This window comes from Prionailurus bengalensis, chromosome B3 (assembly GCF_016509475.1).
Source record: "Prionailurus bengalensis isolate Pbe53 chromosome B3, Fcat_Pben_1.1_paternal_pri, whole genome shotgun sequence".
NCBI classification, from domain to species: domain Eukaryota; kingdom Metazoa; phylum Chordata; class Mammalia; order Carnivora; family Felidae; genus Prionailurus; species Prionailurus bengalensis.
The window spans coordinates 2080859-2103506 of record NC_057355.1 but is presented as its reverse complement, the minus strand read 5'-3'; the positions used below and the strand labels follow the sequence as shown (position 1 = coordinate 2103506).

General features: G+C 54.6%; 1 protein-coding gene and 1 long non-coding RNA gene across 2 annotated transcripts in view; one reads left to right on the top strand and one right to left on the bottom strand.

Annotated features, from left to right (window-relative positions):
• Positions 1 to 756, bottom strand: part of ABHD17C (abhydrolase domain containing 17C, depalmitoylase) — a 49357-nt gene extending 48601 nt beyond the window's left edge. The window contains exon 1 of the mRNA XM_043553888.1: positions 114 to 756. Coding sequence (XP_043409823.1) covers positions 114 to 703 — 590 coding nt within the window. The 5' untranslated portion in view covers positions 704 to 756. The remainder of the gene's footprint in view (positions 1 to 113) is intronic.
• A 12261-nt stretch (positions 757 to 13017) lies between these two features.
• On the top strand, positions 13018 to 13550 carry LOC122467519. Its single transcript, XR_006292998.1, has 2 exons — positions 13018 to 13199; positions 13286 to 13550. It is a non-coding gene; the product is annotated as an uncharacterized LOC122467519 (long non-coding RNA).
• Positions 13551 to 22648: the final 9098 nt, after the last annotated feature.

The window sequence follows — 22648 nt, the reverse complement described above, 5'->3', positions numbered from 1 at the left end:
CCACCCCCCCCCGCGCGGCCGGCGAGGGTGGGGACCCCGGAGAGGTGCGGGGGGGTGGGGGGCCGGGGGACCCCCCCCCGCCCGCCTCCTCCCCCGCCCCCCCGCGGGCTCACCGGGTGCGCAGCGCCTGCCAGGCGGCGTCGATGTCGGCGTACAGGTTCTTCTCGGAGGGCTTGCCCGAGCTGACGCCGTAGCCCGAGTAGTCGTAGGAGAAGATGTTGCAGTTGATGCGCGAGCCCAGGCCGATGTAGAAGCTGCACATCTGGCCCAGGTCCACGGCGTTGCCGTGCGAGAACAGCAGCGTGTAGCGGCTGGAGGGCGCGCAGCGCACGAACATGCAGCCCAGCCGGTTGTCCCGGGCGGTGCGCGAGAAGAAGACCTCGACGGCGTCCAGCTCGCGCTGCGAGTACTGCCAGTCGGCGCGCTCGCTCAGGTGCAGGCTGCAGGCGCCGGGGCCCGCGCCGTCCTCGGGCGGCGGCGGCGCGGGCTGGGCCCCGGCGGCGGCGGCGGCGGCGGAGGCGGAGGAGGAGGCCGGGGCCGGGGCGCCGGGGCCGCGCTGCTCGGGCGCCAGCACCGTGTAGGTGGGCTCGGGCGGCAGGAAGGCCAGCTTGGCGGCGATGCGGCTCGGGCAGGGCGGGCAGCAGAAGAGCCAGCACAGCTCGCCCAGCGAGAAGCCGTTCATCCTGGGGCCGGGCTCGGGCATCGGGGCGGCCGGGAGCCCGCCGGCGGCGGCGGCGGCGGCGGCGGCGGCCGGGCAGGCGGGCGGGCGGGCGGGCGCGGGCGCGGGCGCGGGCGAGGGCGCGGGCGAGCGAGCGCGGAGGGCGGCTGCGGCCCGCCCGCCCGGCGGCAGGAGGCGGGGGCGGGAGGGGGCGGGAGGGGGCGGGGCGCGGCGCTCGGAGCCGGGGCGGGTCAGCGGCGGCCCCGCGGCCGGGGCGAGGGGCGGGCGGCCGGGGCCCGCGCGCGGCACACAAAGCCGGCGGCGGCGGCGGCGGCGGCGGCGGCGGCGGCCATGGCTCCAGCGCGCCGCCCCCGCCCCCGCGCGCCCGCCGCCGCCGCCACTTCCGGGTTACCGCGCGCCGCCCCACCCCCCACCCCCACCGCGGGGCTCGGCACCTGGGCGGGGCTCCCCGCGACCCCTCCCTACGCGGGCGCGGGCGCGGGCACCTGCCGGGCCCGGGGAGCGCGCGCGCGTCTCCGGGATGCCCGGGCCCCGGGTCTCTGCTCGCGGGCGGCTGGGCCGATGCCACGTGTGGAGCCCGGAAGGGGCGGCGGGCACCTGCCCGGCCCGGGGAGCGCGCGCGCGTCTCCGGGACGCCCCTGCTCCGGCCGATCCCACTCGGGGAGCCCTGAGGGGGCGGCGGGCACCTGCCTGGCCCCGGGAGCGCGCGCCCGGCTCGGTGGTCTGCACGAGGGCGGCTGGGCCGATCCCACACGGGGAGCCCGGAGGGGGCGCGGGCACCTGCCCGGCCCGGGGAGCGCGCGCCCTTCCCCGGGACGCCCCTCTTCCCGTGTCTGCACCCGGGCAGCTGGGCGGATCCCCAGAAGGGATCGTGCAGGTGGCGCGGGCACCCTCCCGCATTGGACTGTTCCCCTCACTCCTCTCTCCCTGCTCCAAATCCAAGTTCGGGCGTGGATGGAGGTTCTTGGGAATCTACTGGAAAGAACCTTAATGGGTGGACGAGAACGGGCATGTCCCTGAGCTATTCGGCCCTTGGTGTCTGTGCTCAACTGCCTCGCCCTCAGGTCTCGGCACCTTAAGGGGTGCTGTTGTTGAGGGACACAGCGGTCGGCGCCGCGTGTCCCCGTTACAGGACTGTTTCCGCATAAGTAGCAACGATGTCGCCTTCGTAGGGGCATGATTGGGCCTGCAGGCTGTTCCTGTATGGGTCAGAGTATCCGGGCCGCTCTGCACTGAGCAGGGCACCTTCCCCAGGTGGTCACTTCTGGTCCCACGTGCGGCGGATTTCCAGGTGTCCTCCACAGGGCTAGTGAGACGTCCAAGGGTCCCAGGTGGCTAAGTGGTCTGAAACATGAAGGATTGCTTGTAATGACTTAGGTCCTCTGTCATCTTGGAGTTCACCTTTAAGTGATGTTTTTGAATTGTAACTCTCGGTGCCTGAAACCGGGCGGGCCCTCGTGCCAATTTCCCAGAACCTTCCACTCTCCCTTCTCCCTCCCGATTTGGCGGCTGAGCTCTCTTTCAGGAATGAACAGGAGATCCCCCTCCTGGACTGCCAGCACGGCAGCTAGCACGGGCCGGCCTGGACCTGTTGTTTTAACTAACAGATGCCCTGCGGATTTTAAGTTTAGCTGTGGCTTTTAAAGGAGTATTTTGAGCACCTTCTTCTGCACGGATTAGTCAGTTCAAATGGCGATACCCTTCAGGACCTGCTTTTAAAAGACTACGTCTTTTTGTTTCTTTATTTAAATATATATATGTTGTTTTAATGTTTATTTGTTTTGAGAGAGAGAGCAAGAGAGTAAGTGAAGGAGAGGCAGGGAGAGAGGGGGAGAGAGAATCTCAAGCAGGCTCCGAGCCGTCAGCGCAGATCCCCATCTGGGGCTCGAACTCACCAACCGTGAGATCATAACCTAAGCCGAAATCAGGAGTCGGTCGCTTAACCGATTGAGCCAAAGACTGCTCCTTAGGGTCTCAAGCCAACGTTCACACAAACCTGAGACAGCTCAGCTTCCGGGGGTTCGTAGTATGTGTTTGTGTACCGGCACCCCAAAGACTATTTCTTCAGTAAAATAATTTTAGACGTTTTGGAACCACCCAAAACCTGATTGGCACAGCCTGTGGTCAAAACATTTCCTGGCCTGTTTTTTAAATTATTCACACTTGGCAGAGTTTTACCTCTAACCAGGTTCTTCGCTTCACCGGATTGGCTTCCCTTCTTTAAAAACGTTTATGACTTGGTACACTTCTGGGTGCTTTGCTTGGATACGTACTCGGTTTCCTGCATTCAGCGCTTGTGTATATTTTCGTAATGTTTCCATGCTCACAGCACCCAAGGTGTTTTTTGTACAGCAGTTCTACAAAGATGAGTAAGTTCCTTCTCTGGAGTGCCTTATAATCTAATTACAGCCTCAGGAGAAAATTCACAGCAGTTTTTCACGTGCCTTTGGAGAAAAAAAGAGAGAGAGAGAGAGAGCAACTCCCCACGCAGGCTAAGGAGAGCATCTTGAATCCTGGCTCCGCAGTGGGGTTTCTGTGGGGAGCTCAGGTGATCGCCGCGTCTAACTCAGAATAGGAAGAGAACTTTGAGGACTGGGGTGAAGATGTCTAGCTTGCCCCTCGGTCTTTCTCAGATTCCACCGTTACCGCTCATTGGGGCAGGAGTCGAGCAGCGGGCAGGCCACAGAAGGGCGCCGCGATGCGAGTCTCGAGGAGGTGTCCTCTGGGAGGCCGGTGGAGCAGACGGGGTCTCTGTCCTCCGTGGCCCGTAGCCGTGCTCACGTCGTCAGGAAAATTTAAAAAGCCAGACATGTCTGTGTACGTCATGTCACTCCACAAAGGGCCTGTGGAGGGCCCCGCGGTGTAATACCAGTGCATGAACAAGTACATACAAACCCCCGGGGGCTGAGCTGTCTCAGGTTTGTGTGAACGTTGGCTTGAGACCCGAAAGTGGGATGCCATAGAGCAGAGCGACCAAAGCTTTGTCACCCCGTGCGACGTATGATCGTGGGAGGGTTTGTTCAGCACCTCGGCGTGTCCACAGCCGTCCGTGTGTCTTAAAGGCATGTTGATTGGGGGACTTTAACAGGCAACCCAGAAAGAATAAATCTTCCCCATAAATGCAAAGGGCAGAGATGACCAGCTGTTCACTTTGAGCTTGAAGAATTTCTCTGTGGCTCCTCACCATCTAGCAGAGGAAGGTCTAACTTTGAACTTGGGTCAGCAAACCTATTTACGAGGTACTCACCATGAGCCAGTCACAGGGTTGATCTGGGGAATGCAAAGGCGGCTGAGACACAGCCCCTCCTGCCCTCCAGAAGCTCCAAGCGAAGGGCGCCTGGGGGGGCTCGGTTGGTGAAGCGTCCGACTTCGGCTCAGGTCACGATCTCGTGGTTTGTGGGTTCGAGCCCCATGTCGGGCTCTGTGCTGACGGCTCGGAGCCCGGAGCCTGCTTTGGATTCTGTGTTTTCCTCTCTCTCTGCCCCTCCCCTACTCGCTCTCTATCTCTCAAAAATAAACATTAAAAAAAATAAAAAATAAAATAAAACATTCAAAAAAGAAGCTCCAAGTATGGGCTTCAGGTGGGCCTGCCTACATATTCTGCCGAGCCAGCCGGTCCCCCAAACAATATCCCAAGTAGCTCAATGCACCGGCCTCTATTATTTAATTGGCCTTTTACACGCCAAACTCTCCTTCCATATTACTCTGTCTGATGTCGAGTTTCTCGAGATCTAACTCGGTTTATAAAAGCAAAACTATTGGGGCGCCTGGGTGGCGCAGTTGGTTAAGTGTCCGACTTCAGCCAGGTCACGATCTCGCGGTCCGTGAGTTCGAGCCCCGCGTCGGGCTCTGGGCTGATGGCTCGGAGCCTGGAACCTGTTTCCGATTCTGTGTCTCCCTCTCTCTCTGCCCCTCCCCCGTTCATGCTCTGTCTCTCCCTGTCCCAAAAATAAATAAACATTGAAAAAAAAAATTAAAAAAAAAAAAAGCAAAACTATCAGCAGTATACAGCAGAATGACTATCTTTAATTGACCATAAGGGAAGGATATTTGTGCTTTAAAAAGGAATCTGGTTGTTTAGATGGGCGGTAAAAGAGATATCTAAAGTACGTTGCCCTGCTTTGCGTTTCTTTCTTTTTTTTCTTTATAAATTTGTTTTTAAATGTTTATTTATTTTTGAGGGACAGAGCGTGAGCAGGGGAGGGGCAGAGAGAGAGGGAGACACAGAATCCGAAGCAGGCTCCAGGCTCGGAGCTGTCAGCACGGAGCCCGACGCAGGGCTTGAACTCACGGATCGCGAGATCATGACCTGAGCCGAAGTCGGACACTTAAGCGACTGAGCCACCCAGGCGCCCCATTGCATTTCTCTTAATTTGGGAGTGGATGTCCTGTGAAGGCAAGGATGGGGTTTATTGTGGGCACCACTGTTTCCCCCCCCCCCCCCACCCTATGCCTGGCTGAGAGAAAATGCTCAGGAAACATTAAATTGGTAAATTAAAGACTGAATGAGTGATTTGATGAGGGCACCAAGAGACAAGCCCGTTTCTCTGGTTCAGGCAGTACTATGAGACGAGTACAGGCTTTGAGGAAGATACAGAGAAACCTGTAGCCAACACCATTGTCCCGGGGTAGCCTACGCCTGTCCTCTGGCCGGAGACCGGTGACATCCCCCCATCTCGCTTACGCACAGAGCTTGGGTTTTGTTCCGGTGACAGTGGGCCTCCCCTGCTGCGACCGTGGCCATGTGACTGGGTTCTGGCCAAAGGTCTGTAAGAGGGGAACTCAGGTGGGGGCGAGACTGAGCAGAGCCAGACCCTGTCCCTTTCTCCCTTTCTCTTCTGCTGTGTTACTGGAGCCACAGCAGCCACTTTGCAGCCGTGAAGAGTGAATGTCATGTAGCAGATGGTGGACACAAGAGGCAAGGATCCAGATGCTTCCTGGCGGTGGTGAGCAGCTGCCCGGCCCGCCTTTGTCTGGGCTTCTTGTTGGGCGAGAAAAAGAAACCACTTTATCGCTGCCGTTGGATACCGTGTTCCCTAGAGCCTAATGCAGTGATGAGGAATCCGCTTCAGAAATTAAAGGCAAAAGATGTTACGTCGTTCTTACCTGCTTTCTCAACAAGGACAAAGAGTATTTTGTTGATTGACCGTGGCACAGTTACGTCTGGATCCTGCTTATTCCCCAGAGAAAAATACTAAAGTGTGGCTAAAGGTGGGATAGATTTTTTTTTTTTTTGAAGAGAGATCCGTTAAACTAACGCATCTGAAATGTGGAGAAAAAAAGAATGAAAGCTTACAATTTTGGAAAAAACAGCATAGCTGATGGAGGCCGTTCCGGGGACCCCGCACCAGTGTTCATTAGGGGAAGGGGCCTTCCACTCAGCTAAGAGCTCTTGGCGGCAAACTGTCTTTTCCCAGAACCTTTTTCAGGCTGAGGGTGCTTCTCACAAATCTTCTAAAGGAGCTGGAATCCAGCTGGGGAGATCTCAGAGACCCACGAAATGCTGAGAAAGTGTCGCAAGAGACGAAGATTGAAGGAAAGAAAACGCCTGGGCGCCTGGGTGGCGCAGTCGGTTAAGTGTCCGACTTCAGCCAGGTCACGTTCTCGAGGTCCGGGAGTTCGAGCCCCGCGTCGGGCTCTGGGCTGATGGCTCAGAGCCTGGAGCCTGTTTCCGATTCTGTGTCTCCCTCTCTCTCTGCCCCTCCCCCATTCATGCTCTGTCTCTCTCTGTCCCAAAAATAAATAAACGTTGAAAAAAAAAATTTAAAAAAGAAAGAAAGAAAGAAAACGCCAACCGCCCACAGATGCGTGTTTTCACAGCTCCATCCGCTGCAAGGGTGACTGTGTCTTCAGACCTGCCTTTTGCATGAGTCCCCCCTTAGCCTCCGTGTGGGTTGTTGACGGGAGGCCCAGCATCCCTGAAATTGATCACAGCCTGGTATACTCCTTAAGGTAGGGACTTGTCCCCCCGGTTTCGCCCTGTGTGATCAGCACCAGCTCAAAGCACATTTGTCACTTGATTGGAATTCAGTTGCTGGGAATTTCTAACCACTTTTTTCAAATGTGCAGAGATGCAAAGGACTATGTGAAATAAATAGTGTTTCAAAAAAAATTTTTTTTTAATGTTTATTTTTGAGAGAGAGAGAGAGAGAGAGACAGAGTATGAGCAGAGGAGGGGCAGAGAGAGAGAGGGAGACACAGAATCCAAAGTAGGCTCCAGGCTCTGAGCCGTCAGCACAGGGCCCGACGCGGGGCTCGAACCCACGAACTGCGAGATCGTGACCTGAGCCGAAGTCGGACGCTCAACCGACTGAGCCACCCAGGCGCCCGCATGAGTAATATTTTAAAGTGGAAAGTGGGAACGGCCTTTTATATGCCGACCTTGAAAATCTAATTTTGAGGTGATAGTGAATAATATCTTGGTATTCATTTTAAGGGTTTTTTTCCCCAGAATTGTGTATAGTTGCACCTTAAAACCGTGTACATGAATGATGAATCTGTAGCGTTATTCCAGGGAATTTATAATAACAAATGCTAAACACATACTTCAAAAAATGGTAGGTTGCAGCAAAAGACCAGACAGAAAAAACTAGCGTGGCCTAATTGTTTATACATATCTCACGTCTGATAAAGTTGATGTTTCAGATGAGTGAGGGTATGTTAATTCACTCAATAGTTGGTTAAATGTTTGCAAAGAGATAAAGTTCAATTCTGATGGGTAAAAAAGAAATCAAGGATTTTTTTTTAAGTTTATTTATTCTGAGAGAGAGAGAGAGAGACAGAGAGTGAGTGGGGGAGGGGCAGAGAGAGAGAGGGAGACAGAATCCCAAGCAGGCTCCACACTGTCAGCACAGAGTCCTATGCGGGGCTTGATCTCATGAACCCGTGAGATCATGACCTTAGCCAAAATCAAGAGTCAGATGCTTGTCCGACTGAGCCCCGATGTATAGAATTCTTAAATCACTATCTTGTACACCTGAAAGTAATAGACTACTGTATGTTAACTATATTGGAATTATTTTTTAAATTTTATTTATTTTTATTATTTATTTTTGAGAGAGAGAGAGCGAGCGAGCATGAGTGGGGGAGGGGCAGAGAGTGAGGGAGACAGAATCTGATGCAGGCTCCGGGCTCCGAGCTGTCAGCACTGAACCCGACGCGGGGCTCGAACTCATGGACCGCGAGATCATGATCTGAGCCGAAGTCAGACGCTTAACCAACTATTTTTAACGTTCTTTAATTGATCCAAAAGTTTTTTTAAAGGATTAAAGAGCCCTAGTACTCTGTTGGACATAATGTGGAAAAGTAAGACGTGGTCCACAACTTCCTGGTGGGACTGCTCGCGGGTATCACTTTCTAGAAGGAAACTCGGCAATGTGTATCAGAAGACTTAAAAGCGCGCCCCCTCTGTAGCCAAGTTATCCCGGCTGGATCGTAGCCTAAGGAAATAACTTGTTTTGCACGTGGATTTTAAATACTAGGATGTTTATGATGCATAGTTTATTATAGCAAAGGGAAAAAATTGATAACATCAAAGCCTGAGGTCAGGGATAGTGTGCTCAGACGATAGACCGACACGTAAGACCGGAATCGAAGCACATTTCATGTAGTGAAAAAATATCTATAGTGGTTGAATGAAACCAGTACGAAGTAGGTGCTCAACACGAAAAAACAGTCCCGGGCCAGCGAGATTCTGGAGACTTTGGTTTGGTTGGTCCTTCATTTCTGGAGTCTGGGTATACTCATTATAGGTTCTGGACATGTACTATTTTTACAATCAACAGGGACTCGTAACGGTCATTTTAAGCCAGACGGAGGAGGGGGGAAAGGAGAGGAAAGCAAGTACCTTAGAGTAATGAAGATGCCTCAGAACCGAACGTCCCAAAGATGAAGTCAGGCTCCACTCACGTGGGAAGAAAATAATGTTACGGCAGCTGAGACCAGCAAGGCTCTGCTGAGACCTACTATGTGCCAGGAATGTGGTGTTCCTGCAGGAAACAGAAGACCGGCCGGATCCCGGAGGACCTGTTTTTCCTCTCTCTCCTTCGGAGTCTCTATTATCTGATGGTAGGAACGTTCTCAGGCTGGTTCCTGCCCCGCCCAGGAATGTGCTTTCTCGTCTGTGCTGTTCATTGCAGTGGCTCCCTCTCTGCCTCTCCCCCTGTCCTCTGACTCCCTGTCCTGGCGATGGGCGTGGTGCTCCGGGATGGGGGGGGGGGGGACCAGCACTCGGGACTGTGAGCCTGTGCGCAGCTCTCCTTCGCCTCCTGTCCTGCTTCTCCGCTGAACTGCTCGTAAACGCTGTCATCCCCTGGACGCTGTCATTCCTGGAGGGTGCGGCCCCCTTCCCAACATGCAAGTTCCTCTTCCTCCCCGCCCTTTCCTTCCCTCCCTCTGAACCCCTTCCACACTCTCTTGTGTCGCACTCCTGCCTTGATCAGACAGCCCAGAATGCCCGTCCTGACCTTGGCCCAACGGACGGCAAATCCCGTCACCTTCGTATGCACCCCCCACCTTACTTGCTGTCCCTGTGCTGTGCCCACTTTGCTGTGTCCCTTCCCTGGTTAGGTCAGGTATTTAGCCAACTGTGACTGGGCACTCATTCAAGTCAGTACAGAGCTGGGAGGCAGCTTGATTCAGTGGCGTCGCCTAGGATTTAGAGGGGGATAGACCCGGATGAGAGCTCAAAGGTCACGAATGCAGAGGCCGGAACAGCACATGCCTGAATTCCAGCCCCTGGAAACCACTCACGGCAGCCTCCTCCACTCCCGGGCTTTGTGAGTGAAAAGTCTCGTGGCTCGACGCCCTTCGTGGGGGTGTCGGTCAAAACGACCCTGGTTTCCACGTCGCCAAAGTGGGGAGCCCAGATGCGGAGGGAGCCACTCGCCGACCCCGTGCGGGTGACCCGTGCCTCCTTCCGCACGTCACAATCTGTCCCTGCTTCATTTACTACACCAGCTGCCAGCTCCCGCGGGCCGGCACAGAGATGCGTTCTGCCCCTCTGCCCTCTTGAATTTGGGTTTGCCTTCGATTGCTCTGAGTGGCAGAGCTTGGGAAGCAGGATTCCGTGAGGCTTCCAAGGCTAGATTTGTGGTAGGGCCCCTCCCTGAGCAAAGAAAGCACCAAAAAAACAAAAAAACCTCAAGGCGTATGTGTGCCCGACAACATCCCGAGACCGCTTAATCAGCCTGCACGTTTGCGTGTTACCATCTATGGGAGACAACAAAACAGAGCCTACAGAAAAATCTACGCCACGGGACGTTCCGGGTTCAGTTCTTCGGGGACGAACCCAGCTGGGCGGTGTCGGCACGAATAAAGTTGCTTCCTGGAAAGAAAAGCCTCAGCGTCACGACTCCCCGTGGGAGAGATCCCCTGCTGCAGATTCTAAGGAGCCTCCCGGCTTCCCTCAGACTCTCTTGATCTGTTTCCCGTGGGGAAGGCCAGCTGCCAGGCTGTGGGGAGGCTCCCGCCACCCAAACGGACAGCCTGCAGACAGACCGACAGGCGACAGACAGATGTCTGGCCAACCCCGGCCCCGCCTACTGTCCCAGGCCAGGTACCAGACATGATGCCTGAGGGAGGGAGCCTTCGGAGGTCCCGGCCTCGGCCACCAGCTGCTTACAGCCTTATGAAGGCGAGAGCCACCAGCTGGGCCCCTCAGCCCATGAGAACAATGGGAGACAGTAACTGGCCTTGGCCACCAAGCCGTGGAGCCATTTGCCACGTAGCGCAGATAACTGGAACGCAATGCTTTATTGTCGCGCCGTGTAAAATCCTCTTTGTTAGGACCCACTGGAAGAAGTTTGCAATTCAAGCTTGATACTGAGAACTCGTGAGTAGCAAATTGTCCCTCTGTCATCCACTCACTTGCAGTGAATACTGAATTTTACGGTCCAGATTCAGTCCTTTTGCATGGGTTGCCAGGAAGCTCAGAGCCACACGGTGCCTTTTTTTTTTTTAATGTTTACTTATTGATTTTTGAGAGAGAGAGAGAGACAGCATGAACAGGGGAGGGGCAGACAGAGAGGGAGACACAGCCCCAAGCAGGCTCCAGGCTCCGAGCCGTCGGCACAGAAACCGACGCGGGGCTTGACCTCATGAAATGTGAGATCGTGACCTGAGCCGAAGTCGGATGCTCCACCGACTGAGCCCCCCTGGGCGCCCCAAATGCTGCCCTTTTGGAAGAAAGCACGTAGGAGATCTTTTGCAATGATGGTTGGCTTTTTGTCGCCTCTGTTTTTTCCCCTTTATTTTTAACCCCCCACTTTTATGCTCACTTCAAACTTTGATATCCTCCCAAGCTTTCTTAAATCACTTTTGTAAAAAGGTAGGGTGCAGTTCACCTAAGTGAATACAGTGTTTTCCGAGAACTGCACGGGATTTACAAAGGGGTCACAAAGTACAAACAAACAAACAACCCCCACCCCTCTTGCTGGCTGCCTCCCACTGTCTCAAGCTTCCGTGTTCATTTCTCCCTTCACTGCCAAGCTTTTGGAAAGACTGGTCTATAGTCACCATCTACACTTTGTCGATGTTCAATGACCCCGTAACCCGGTGGTTCCCAGACTTGTCTACCCATTAAGATTATCTGAGTATTTTTTTTAAACTTCCCAAGCCCAGGTCGCACCCCAGCTCAATAAGTCACAATGTCCAGTGGCAGGACCCAAGAACTGGTGTTGGAAACTCCCCAAGAAATTCTGGTTTCAGCGGGAGTCCCTGCCGTCACGTTTTGCAGGCTGTTTCCTCGAGGGCCACCGATGAAATTACTCTCTAATAGCTAAATCGAATGCTACCTTCGTATTCGTTATCCTGCTTTCTTCCCCCAAGCGTTTGGAGTAGGTGTCCACCAGCTAAGCACACGGGCCGAGCATTCGAGGCCCTTCCACGGCGTGACCTCTAACAGAGTCGGAGCCTGGTGCCGTGTCCATGAATGGGTTCAGTGGGACTTGGGGGACCGTGCGGGGGCAGGACGCGGACCCCGGAAGCGAGGCCCGTTCTCCAACATGGGATGGGTGGACCCGGCTCTGGACAGCAGGAAAGCCTCCTGGGAGACCCCCTGGAACGTGCCTGTCGGCCAAGCATCCCACACGCTCCTGTTCTGTGCCGGCATCGTGGGGAAGCGCCGGGAGATGCTGTGGGCGCCCACGGCCCGCTCACTCTCCACCCCGGGGGAAGGCAGGCAGTCGGGAAAGGCTTCACGGAGAAGGTGGCTTCCAAACAAGAGGAAGTATCCAGAACATGTACAGACGGGCAGCGTAAGCGGCGGCCCAGGTCGCTGGGCAGAATCGGGGGGGGGGGGCGGGAAGGCAGGTGCGCGGAGCCCCCCTGCGTGCCGGCGGTGGGTCGGAAACTGTCAGGTTGTGGCCCCCGGGGAAGCTGACTCGGAGAGCGTAAGGGTGCGGGAGGCTCTCGGCCCCGCTCCCATTAAAGGGAAGTAGGAATGGACAGAGGGAGGTGGACCGTGGGGTGGGCTTGAGGGAGGCCTCACCGCCTGCACGCGCGTCTCTGGGGACCAGAGTGTGAACGGCTTCTCAATGGTCACACGGCCCATACATCTGGGAGAAGCAATCCGAATCTGATTCAGGTTCCGAAGTCCACGTTCACCCCTGCTCGTGCGTTCTCCGATCTGGACGTGGAGTGATATCACCTCCAAGGACGTCAAAATTGGCTTTCGGTGAAAGCACCCTTAGATGGCCCAATGATTTGTGGCGCCCCAAAGGGGCACAGAACGTGACAAGTATATACTATTATTTGTGCTACTAAGATTTCCAGCAGGGGTGGAGGGTAATTAGGAAACACTGCCTAAAAAGGCTTGGGGAGGGGACAGCAGTGACCCCAAGGTTGGAACACACTGTTCAGGGCAGACTTAGTGGGGTTAAGAGGCACAGCATAAAATCAGGTTATACGCACTGGGACTAAATTACGGAGGAATTACAAAATGTCAGGGCCGGCACCTTGAACTTCTCCAGACGGTGGGGAACCATCTGGCATTTTCCATCAGAAGAGTAGCATATGCTTTAGCAAAGCACCAGGAGCAGCAGAGTGAGGGATGGTGGGAGACGACGGGACAAGGGAGGCGGAGCCATAAACCAAGTAGGAGGTGAAGAGAGACCCAGCCGCTGACCCAACGTCAAATCCGTGATGATGTCACCCAGAGATTCTTTTTTTTTTTTTAATTTTTTTAATGCTTATTTATTTTTGAGAGAGAGAGAGAGAGAGACGGAGTGTGAGCGGGGGAGGGGCAGAGAGAGAAGGAGACACAGAATCCAAAGCAGGCTCCGGGCTCCGAGCCGGCAGCACAGAGCCCGACGCGGGGCTCGAACCCACGAACCGTGAGATCATGACCTGAGCCGAAACCAGATGCTCAACCGACTGAGCCACCCAGGCGCCCCTAGAGATTCTCAACGAATTAATTCTTCAAAGGCTCTATTTCCAGATCAGGTCACATTCCGAGCATCCGAGTGGACGTGAACTCTGGCGGACGCTGTTCGACTCCCACCTGGGCGTCGAGAACTTGATGGTGAGTCGTAGACAAGCCATAGGGCTACGTTTTGTTTTTAGGGAAGGGCGTTTCTCTGATAAGACAGAGACATGGTGTTTTTGCAGGCAGGAGGGGTGCCTGACGGGGGGAGCAGAGAAAGAGGACGGTAAGGATCGAAAGCACAAGGAGAGGACCGGGCTTGACCAAAGACGACATTCCACCGGCAGGGTCAGCTGCAAACGGGAGCAGAAAGGTGAAGGAAGACACGACGAGGGTAAGAAGGCAAGTTGGAGGATCCTTCCGCCGGTCGGTGAGCTGTCTGCTGAGACATCATGCGGGGATACCCTTGGGCTGGACGGGTTAACAAGTAAAGCTGAGGCTTGAAACACCGCCTGGGAGTAAGGGACAATGTGTGACCCCATGCTGAGCAGCAGCGAGGGTCTGGCCGAGGCTCCAGAAGGCCATTCCTTGAAAAGAACTTTGCCGAGTGAGGACATTGACAAAACCAGCCTGCCCCGCTTGGTCAAACGCTGAACTGGACGAGGAAATCTCAGGACAGGTCATTCACCTTTGAAACTGCTCGTCTCATTAAAGAAAACAACGCCTAAGCACCACATTCACCATTAAATCAGGAGGAGAAAACAGCATGCAATCTAACATTTGGTTGGTTTTATATTTAGGGCCAAAAACCCATTTCTTTTTTTTTTAATTTTTTTTTTAACCTTTATTTATTTTTGAGACAGAGAGAGACAGAGCATGAACGGGGGAGGGTCAGAGAGAGAGGGAGACACAGAATCGGAAACAGGCTCCGGGCTCCGAGCCATCAGCCCAGAGCCTGACGCGGGGCTCGAACTCACGGACCGCGAGATCATGACCTGAGCCGAAGTCGGACGCTTAACCGACTGAGCCACCCAGGCGCCACCAAAAACCCATTTCTAACAAATCCAGCCCCGCATTCAAATCATTTCCAGATCTGCAGACTTGGGGGTGAGCTTTACGAGTTACAGTGAAACCAAGAGACCTTGGAGGCCGGAGTGGGGGTGGCTGTGTTCTCCAACCCGATGTGGAATGACAGAAAGGTATCCTTTCCGATGGTTGGGCAAAGAAAGTCATCTCAGCAGGTGGCTGCGCCCCCGGAACTGGATGTGCCCGGGAGAGCTCGGGGCCGCTGCAAATCAGACCGGTCACAGCGTCCATCCGTAAACAGATTCTGTCAGAATCTCTGCCGTGGGGTCCACCTGCTTGGGAGGGGGAATCAGCAGGGAGCAGACGGGGGCGGGGGGGATCCTACGTTCGTATTTCAGATTCAGACAACCCTCCCTTCCCTGCCCCAAGCTTCGCCGTCCAACGCGGAGATGAGCAAAGGCCAGAACAGACTAGAGAGCTCGCAGACCCGGAGAGGAAGGGGTTGGGGGTGAGGAGGGGGGGGAGCAAGGATTCCAGAGCTAGCCCGGCGTAAATGACAGCGAGGCCCCGTGACGGCTCTTGGCTCTGTGCCCTGGCGGTTGTCAAGACCCTGGGCTCCAGACGTTCCGTTGGTCTGGTTAGGCAAGTCCGGTCCTCGGGTCTTTGAACTAAAGACCCACGTTTTTGCCTTTAGTGCCTTGGTGTGTCGTCGACTTGCACAACCTTACCCCACGGGCCTTTGCCTTGGTTTGAATGTTTAACTGCCACTAACCAGGGGCGCCTGGGGGGCTCGGTCGGTTGAGCGCCCGACTTTGGCTCAGGTCATGATCTCACGGTTCGTGAGTTCGAGCCCCGCGTCAGGGGCTCTGCGCTGACGGCTCGGAGCCTGGAGCCCGCTTCGGATTCTGGGTCTCCCCCTCTCTCGGCCCCTCCCCCGCTCTCTCTCTCAAAAATAAACAAACATTAAAAAAAATAACTGCCACCCACCTGCCCAAGTGCCCCGAGACTGTAACTGTCGGGGGCTGTCCTCGGACACGGCCGCGTGCTCTGTTTTACCACCTGGAAGATGCAGAGGACAGGAACATCTGGTACCCCAAGTATGTGGAAAGATTTAGATGAAGGCACCCCACATGCAATATGATTAAAGAGCACTGTGAGAATGTCAAATGCTATAAATACGGATAATATAATGATAACTGAGAAGCGGTTGGCTAATTGAAGCCAGTCCCCAGAGCTATCCTGTAATTACGGTATGCTTGTGTCAGATAAGCCCTGAAGCATGGCAAGGACCCCTGATGCAAACAGGCAGGTCACATAATTTGCATCTCACTAATTTCTGAGATACCCAGGCGACCGCAAGAGGCATTCTTAAGAGTTTTGGTAAGTCAAGAGAATTTCTTGACCTCAGCACTGTTTGCCTGACTTTATGGTGCGTGACCTCAGCCACCGACTGGCAGTTCTAAGAGAGACCTAGGGGTGGGGGGTGGGGGGGAGGATGCCTGGGTGGTTGGGTAGGTTAAGCGTCTGACTTCAGCTCAGGTCACGATCTCATGGTTCATGGGTTCGAGCCCCACGTCGGACTCTGTGCCGACAGCTCGGAGCCTGGAGCCTGCTTCCCATTCTGTGTCTCCCAATAAGGCAGTTGTGCTCTTAATTTGACGACTAAAACCACCAGGGCGCCAAACGCTTGTCGATCTGTTTATTGGAGAGACGTTGTTGAGGCGGGAGTCTGGACGGGATCGGTGTTGAATCCGGGGCACTTCAATTCCTTAAACACGCCCTACTTTCTACGCCCTCCCCACTAGTCTGTAGGCTCCGTGAGGGCAGAAAGCATATTTGCCTCCGTTGTCATCACATCCCTGGGGCCCAGTGCCATGGCCCTCAATCCGTGGCTGTGCTCTGTGCACCTGGAGGCCTGTTCCAGTTTCCCTTCTAACTGGTCATTTAAAAATAGTTTGATGGGGCGCCAGTCAGTTCTCCCTCTCTCTGCCCCTCCCCCCCCATTTGTCGAGAGAGAGAGAGAGAGAGAGAGAGAGAGAGAGAGAGGATGAAAGTGGGAGGGGCAGAGAGAATGGGAGACATAGAATCCGAAGCAGGCTCCAGGCTCCGAGCTGTCAGCCCCAAAGCCTGACGCGGGGCTCGAACCCACGAACCGCGAGATCATGACCTGAGTTGAAGTTGGACGCTTAATTGACCGAGCCACCCAGGCACCCCTAAAAAGTAATAAAAAATAAATTTAAAAAGTTTGCCCCTTTTACTCCCTGTAGTCCTGTCTTGAGTTCTTATCACGCCAAGTCACCCGATCCTGGAAGCCTGCATTTACTACCCTCTATCTCGACCTCAAATGCACGTTATCACCAGAGAACCGTGCGTTACGATGTCGGCAGCCCAGGCTGCATGCGCCGTTTCCAGCCCCTTCCAAATAATTTTCTCTGTGAATCACGAGGCTCCTCCTGTGTGAGTCAAACCTTCCCTCCACAGCAACTGGCTCCACAGGCTTATCTGGGCGTCTGTCTCGCTCTTCTTCTAAATTCAAGCTAAAGCCCTTCTGATCAGGTCACGTTGCCGCCGTGACCTAAACATCCACCCCGACCCTCTCCAGGGCGTTCCTTCCCCAGCCAGGTGTCAGCGTGCTGTTTCAGCCAGCTGTTGGGCTTGGTTGCAGGGTTATTTAGAGACTCTGATAGTCAGACTGTCTTCTTTATCGGCTACCGAATCACTCCGGCTCAATTTCCAGCCATTCCTCCCCTTCGAGACGGTCCGTGGAGGAAGGGAGAGTTTCACCCACCCACCCCCACCTTCACCCCCAAGCTGAGAGTAGAGACCCAGGAAGCCCAGTCCATTCCCTCACGGCACCTTGATGTTTGCAGAAGGATCACAATCACGGGTGACTAAGAAACCCCGCTTTATTTTTGAAAGTCTAATGAGACAAGGTTCATTTTGTTCTCTTACAACATCTTTATTTTTTTTTCATGTTGATTTATTTATTTTCAGAGAGAGATGGACCGGGTCAGAGAGAGAGAGAGAGAGAGGAAGAGAGAATCCCAAGCAGGTTCCACGTTGTCAGTGCAGAGCCCGACCCGGGGCTCGAACTCGTGAACCGTGACATCGTGACCTGAGCCGAAATCCAGAGTCAGACGCTTAACTGACTGAGCCACCCAGGTGCCCCTTTTATGTATTCTTTATTAAAGGAATCACTCATCCATCAGATTTTGAGGCACATAGCATTTGGAAAACTGTGAAAAATGCCTTTCCCTTTGCTCTGTCAAACGAGGAAAGAGGATAGATTTTTAAAAAAATAGATCAATAAATTCTGAGCACGTAGAGTGGAAAGTGTGAACAAATTTGCACCAGACGCACGGTCCGCGAGGAACACGGGGGCTAAGAGGGAGGGAAGAAGACGTTACGATTGGGTGGATTTCAAGGAAGTGCCTCTTTTTGGCCATCCTTCCCCTTACCAGCCAGTCCCCAGCCTCGGAGGAACGCAAACACCTGTCTTCTCGGCTTTTCATCGCGGGCCGCCAAGCATCAGCGTGAAAAACTGTGCCGCGTTAGCAACATCAAGTGCGCCCTCAATGCCACTCACTCCTTGTTGACCTCCTGAGGTTCCCAGTCCAACCACACCTGGGTATGGCGTGAACTCCAGAGCCACAGGTCCAGAGAGACAGGCTGACCCGTGCGCAGAGGCTTAGTGACTCACGCCCTGCCTTCCGAGGGATTCTTGAAGGAACGTGTGATGTTTTAGGTCATGATCTCACGGTTTTTGAGTTCGAGCCCCACATGGGGCTCTGTGCTGACAGCTCGGAGCCTGGAGCCTGCTTCCGATTCTGTGTTTCCCTCTCTCCCTTCCCCTCCCCCACTAGCACTCTCTCTCTCTCTCTCTCTCTCTCTCAAAAATAAACATCAAAAAGATAAATAAATGGCCTTAATGCCTTATGGTTGTCACGGGATCACAAAGCACAGAACGAAGTCATTAGATTGATGCTATAGACGGCTGTGGGGTGTTGTGTGAGCCAGTGTGGGCTCTGGAGCAAGGGACGCTGGGAGAATTCTGAATCGGGGCCGTGGAGCAGGGAAGCAGGAGGACGAGACGAAGTAGATAATGTTCCAGAGGTAGAATCGATAACGCTGAGAGATGGGTGTGGGGGGGGAGCAGGGTCAGTTGAACACGACTCAGAAATGCTGGCCGGGCACCCAGTGGCGGGGGCAGGGGGAGTAGACTGGATAGACCGGAGAAGGTGGTCGAGTTTGATTTTGAGCACCCGAGGCACAGGTGCACGGGGGACATCCCGCCGGGGCAGCGGTGACCCTCAGACGGGCGGCACCGAGCCCAGGAGAGAGAGACGCAGGTGACGCAAGGTCAGAGGTCAGCATGGAGCGGGGTGCCTCTGCCCAGGATCCCTCCCTCCCTCTTCCCTGGAGACACAACCCCCTGTTGTCTGGGGAGCAGCTCTGCCTTCTGGCCCTGCGGTCCGGGGCACGAGGGTCTCTCCGGAGCCTCACGCCCATACACGCCCTGGTCGCTGTTGCTTGACCCGGAGTTGGATCAGGACAAATGAACGTGACTTCTTCTTGGGGATTTTTTTCATTTCATTTCCAAGTGCACCTGCTTCTCCTCCTCGCATATTATTGTGGCTTGAGGACCAGCTGTCTGGGGTTTCACTCGTCGGTGCTGGACGGTGCGGGATGCACGTACAAGACAGGCACTTTTGCGGTCCTGTTTCCGTCGTGTCGAGGAAGCCAGTCGAGCATAAAAGAGGATGGAAGTGACGTAGGGAAAACCAGAGAGAAAGACAGCTGGCGTCGGTGGTTCCTGATGTTCCAGAGGCTTCTCCGCTCGTGGTGGATCCACGAGCCGAACACCTCTCCTCCTGCCTCAACCAGGACAGGTGGGATCTCAGTCCCTGCCAACAAGCGTCCTGACAAAGACACCCCAGCGAGTATTTCCTGTGAAAGCAGCTTCCCTCCGCCCGTGAGCGTCCAGATCCTCCTGTGCCTCCTTCCCGAGAAGCTTCCGTAACCCCGAGCGGGAGGTGACCTCCCCCACCTGCGAGGCCCTGTACCCAAGCACCTTCTCGTCCTGACTCGTCACCTGTCCTTCTGCGGCCGTTCCGATGTGTGCGTTAGCTCCCTGCCCCAAACTGCGAGCCCCCGGAAACAGTTGTCAAACCTCAGCAGGTCCGGCTAACGTCTGAGACGATGCACTCCCAACCTCCCGATGCCCGTGCTGCTGGTCTGTAGGCCACGCGTCGGGCTCCGTGCGGACAGCTCGGAGCCTGGAACCTGCTTCGGATTCTGTGTCTCCCTCTCTCTCTCTCTGCCCCTTCCCTGCTCACGCTCTGTCTCTGTCTCTCAAAAGTAAATAAACATTAAAAACAATTTTTTTTAAAGATCCATTTCACCTGTTCCTGCTGTGCTTTTGTAAGGTGGCTGCTAGAAAGTTTACACTAACATATTGTATTTCTATTGGAGAATACTGGCCTGGACGCTTAAAAGCAATGGTGGGTAGGGGGCGCCTGGGTGGCTCAGTCGGTTGAGCGTCCGACTTCGGCTCAGGTCATGATCTCGCGGTCCGTGGGTTCGAGCCCCGCGTCGGGCTCTGTGCTGACAGCTCAGAGCCTGGAGCCTGTTTCAGATTCTGTGTCTCCCTCTTTCTCTGACCCTCCCCTGTTCATGCTCTCTCTCTCTCTCTCTCTCTCTCTCAAAAGTAAATAAACGTTAAAAAAAATAAAAAATAAAAAAAAAAAGCAATGGTGGGAAAAACGTTAACCTGACATTCCTGAGGACCTCTAAAGTCCTCCGTGCAAGCAAATAAATATTTAAAAGATATCTTGGAAGGAATGGGCGCGTCTGTGTGCTGGCAATCAGCAAACAGAAGCATATTTAGTTTCAAGGTGGTGCCTACATGAAATCAGATTCCCGGGAACAGAGCTCAAAAGGCAAATTGTATCCTCGAAGGGGGAAAGAGACGGGCTGGCGCTTACACAGACATGGTCACAAAAGCGTAGTAATTGCGAGGGGAGCATGGTGGACACGATCTGGCGTCTCTGCTCCCCCCCTCCCTTCCTTGTCCACGTGCCTTCTGGGCCTTTCCGTGGTCGTATGAGAGAGCCTGAGTTCAGCTGCCAGAACGGAACAGGCTTCCTGGCCAGAGCCCGGAGCACAGAGGATTGTGCCCTGGGTTCCGGACTGTGATACAAACAGCCCTGCCACTAGGGCCACGTGATCCGGCAAATTCCACGGTGCCCGGGGACTTCCTGGCACGGTGCCCGTGGACTTCATGTAAGTAGGGAGTTCGTGTGAGGTCAAGTCCGGCACCGCCCCCCGCGTTCCGGAAGCGGGCCCGGCTCCCGCTGGAAAGGCAGGTCCTGGCGTGCCGCGGGCTCCCGGGTGAGAGTGTGTGTCACACGTGAGTCACGGGAGGATCAAAACTGCCATTAGGATCTGGGTGCTGGCGACGCCCCCATCCGTGAGGTGGTGTGGGCACGACAGTGGCCCGCGACCGAAACAGTGCCTTTGCTGGGCCTGGACGGTCTGGAGGCACAAGTAAGTTCCACAAGGGGACACGTACGAAGTCCCCCCACCTGTGCGGCAACTCCCGGCCGTGGCCTCCTGGGGAGGAAGGCGGACTGCCCGGATGCAATCAGCCGGCTCCGTGTATCCTCTCGGCCCCAAACCAGCTGCTGCCAGGACAGCGCCGCTCAGCGGTGGTCCCGAGAACAGGGCAAAGGAGCCGACAGAGCCTCTGGAAGGGCCGAGTTCCTCTGAACGTGTCACCCGGAGTCCGTGTGCTCCCGTGCAGAAACACCCAGGTCGTGGGGAGCTAGACGCCAGGAGTGGGCACGGCCAGGATGGGCGCCTGGCCGGCCAAGCAAGATGGTGGGAGCGAGTGAAGGTAGTTGAAGAGCTGATGGGAATGGCGGCAGGTGAATAAATAAGTACGGGATATTGGACATGTAAGGGGGGGTGGGGTGGGGCGGGCGCCTGGGCGGCTCAGTGGCTTGAGCGTCCGACTTCGGCTCTGGTCGTGCTCTCCCTATGGCGTGGAACCCGACGCGGGGTTCGATCCTGTGAACTGTGAGATCCTGAGCCCCAACTGAGTCAGAAACTCAACTGGCTGAGCCACCCAGGCGCCCCAAGCGTCTGACTCTTTGATTTCTCGATACATATTTGTTATCATACGTAAATACGGGCAGCAGAAGGGCACTATGGGGTCAACGGTCGCTGATTCAGCGACACGTGCCGTTCAGCCCGCGCACACGCACACGCGCATCTACCCACACAAATGGTGACATTTCTGTCAGGAGAGGATCCTGTTCACACCATTCTGTGAGCCACCGTCGTTTATTTAAGCAATCCCCCCGTTTGGAGACACGCACGTTGAGTTGACAGCTAATTGAAAGCATTCCACGCTTCGTTTCCATGCTACGCTTTCCGACTGAAACGATTGTTTTATTCCTCCTTTCTCTGAACGGTTTGTCTTATGATTGTGGCCATTTGCATTTCTTTTAAACTTAAGCATCCTGTTCATTCCTTCTGCTCATATTTCTGTTAGGAACGATCAAAATTCATCTATATACTCGTACAAGTCAGAGATTACTACAACGCTCGTGGTGAACAAGCAGTGTCCCTTTTGAACCGTTGCCTACGATTTTCTTCCTTCCTTTCTCCCCTTCCTTCCTTCCTTCCTTCCTTTCTTCCTTCCTTCTTTCCTTTCTTTCTTCCTTCCTTTCTTTTTTCTTCCTTCCTTTCTTCCTTCCTTCCTTTTTCTTTCTTCCTTTCTTTTTCTTTTCTTTCTTTCTTCTTTCCTTCCTTTCTTTGTTCCTTCCTTCCTTCCTTCCTTCCTTTCTTTTTTTGTCCTTGTGCTCTTGAGTTGGTTGTCAAATTTGCCTTTCAGACCCTTTGCTCTCTTCTGTTTCAGAGGATAGAGAGGAAGTTCAATCCTTACACTCTCTGTGTGTTAATCGAATGCTGGAACCTTACCCTCTGCAGATTTAAACCTGGAAGTAACATTTAAGTGCACAGTTTCTACCTTAATTTGTGAAGTCCAGTAAGCATTCAACGGGAACGTTTCTCCAGCTTTGTTTTGTCTTTTCAGATCTTCCTACATTCCTGATGCCAAAGTCCAGTATCCTGATAGCCCGCAACATGAAAACCACTCTCGTCACACGTACTTCCTCCCTGAGCCCGGCTTGCTGTCGCTCTGGGATAACCGAGCATCCTGGGATGTGATTCACCCTCCAGTCTCTCTCTCCCTTCTGTGGGCTCCACACGGAGGTGGGCAGCAGGGAACATCGGAGGGTTGAGCTGGGGCTCACAAATTATCTCCAGACCATGGCGCACGCAGAGAGCAGTCTTGCCTCGCAGACCGGGGCCTGGGGCTGCCCGGGCTGCTGGGCTGTGGGTCAGTGCGCCTGTGAGAACAGAGCCTCAGATAAGGAGTGAAAAAAATCTGCAAAAAAACCCCAACATGTTCCCGTCACATCTTGGGCCGAACCCTGCCCTGTGCAGGGGTAGGGTGAGACCCCGGGTCGGCAGGGGGCTGCAGAGCTGAGAAAGACCTCAGAGACCGTGCAGACCTG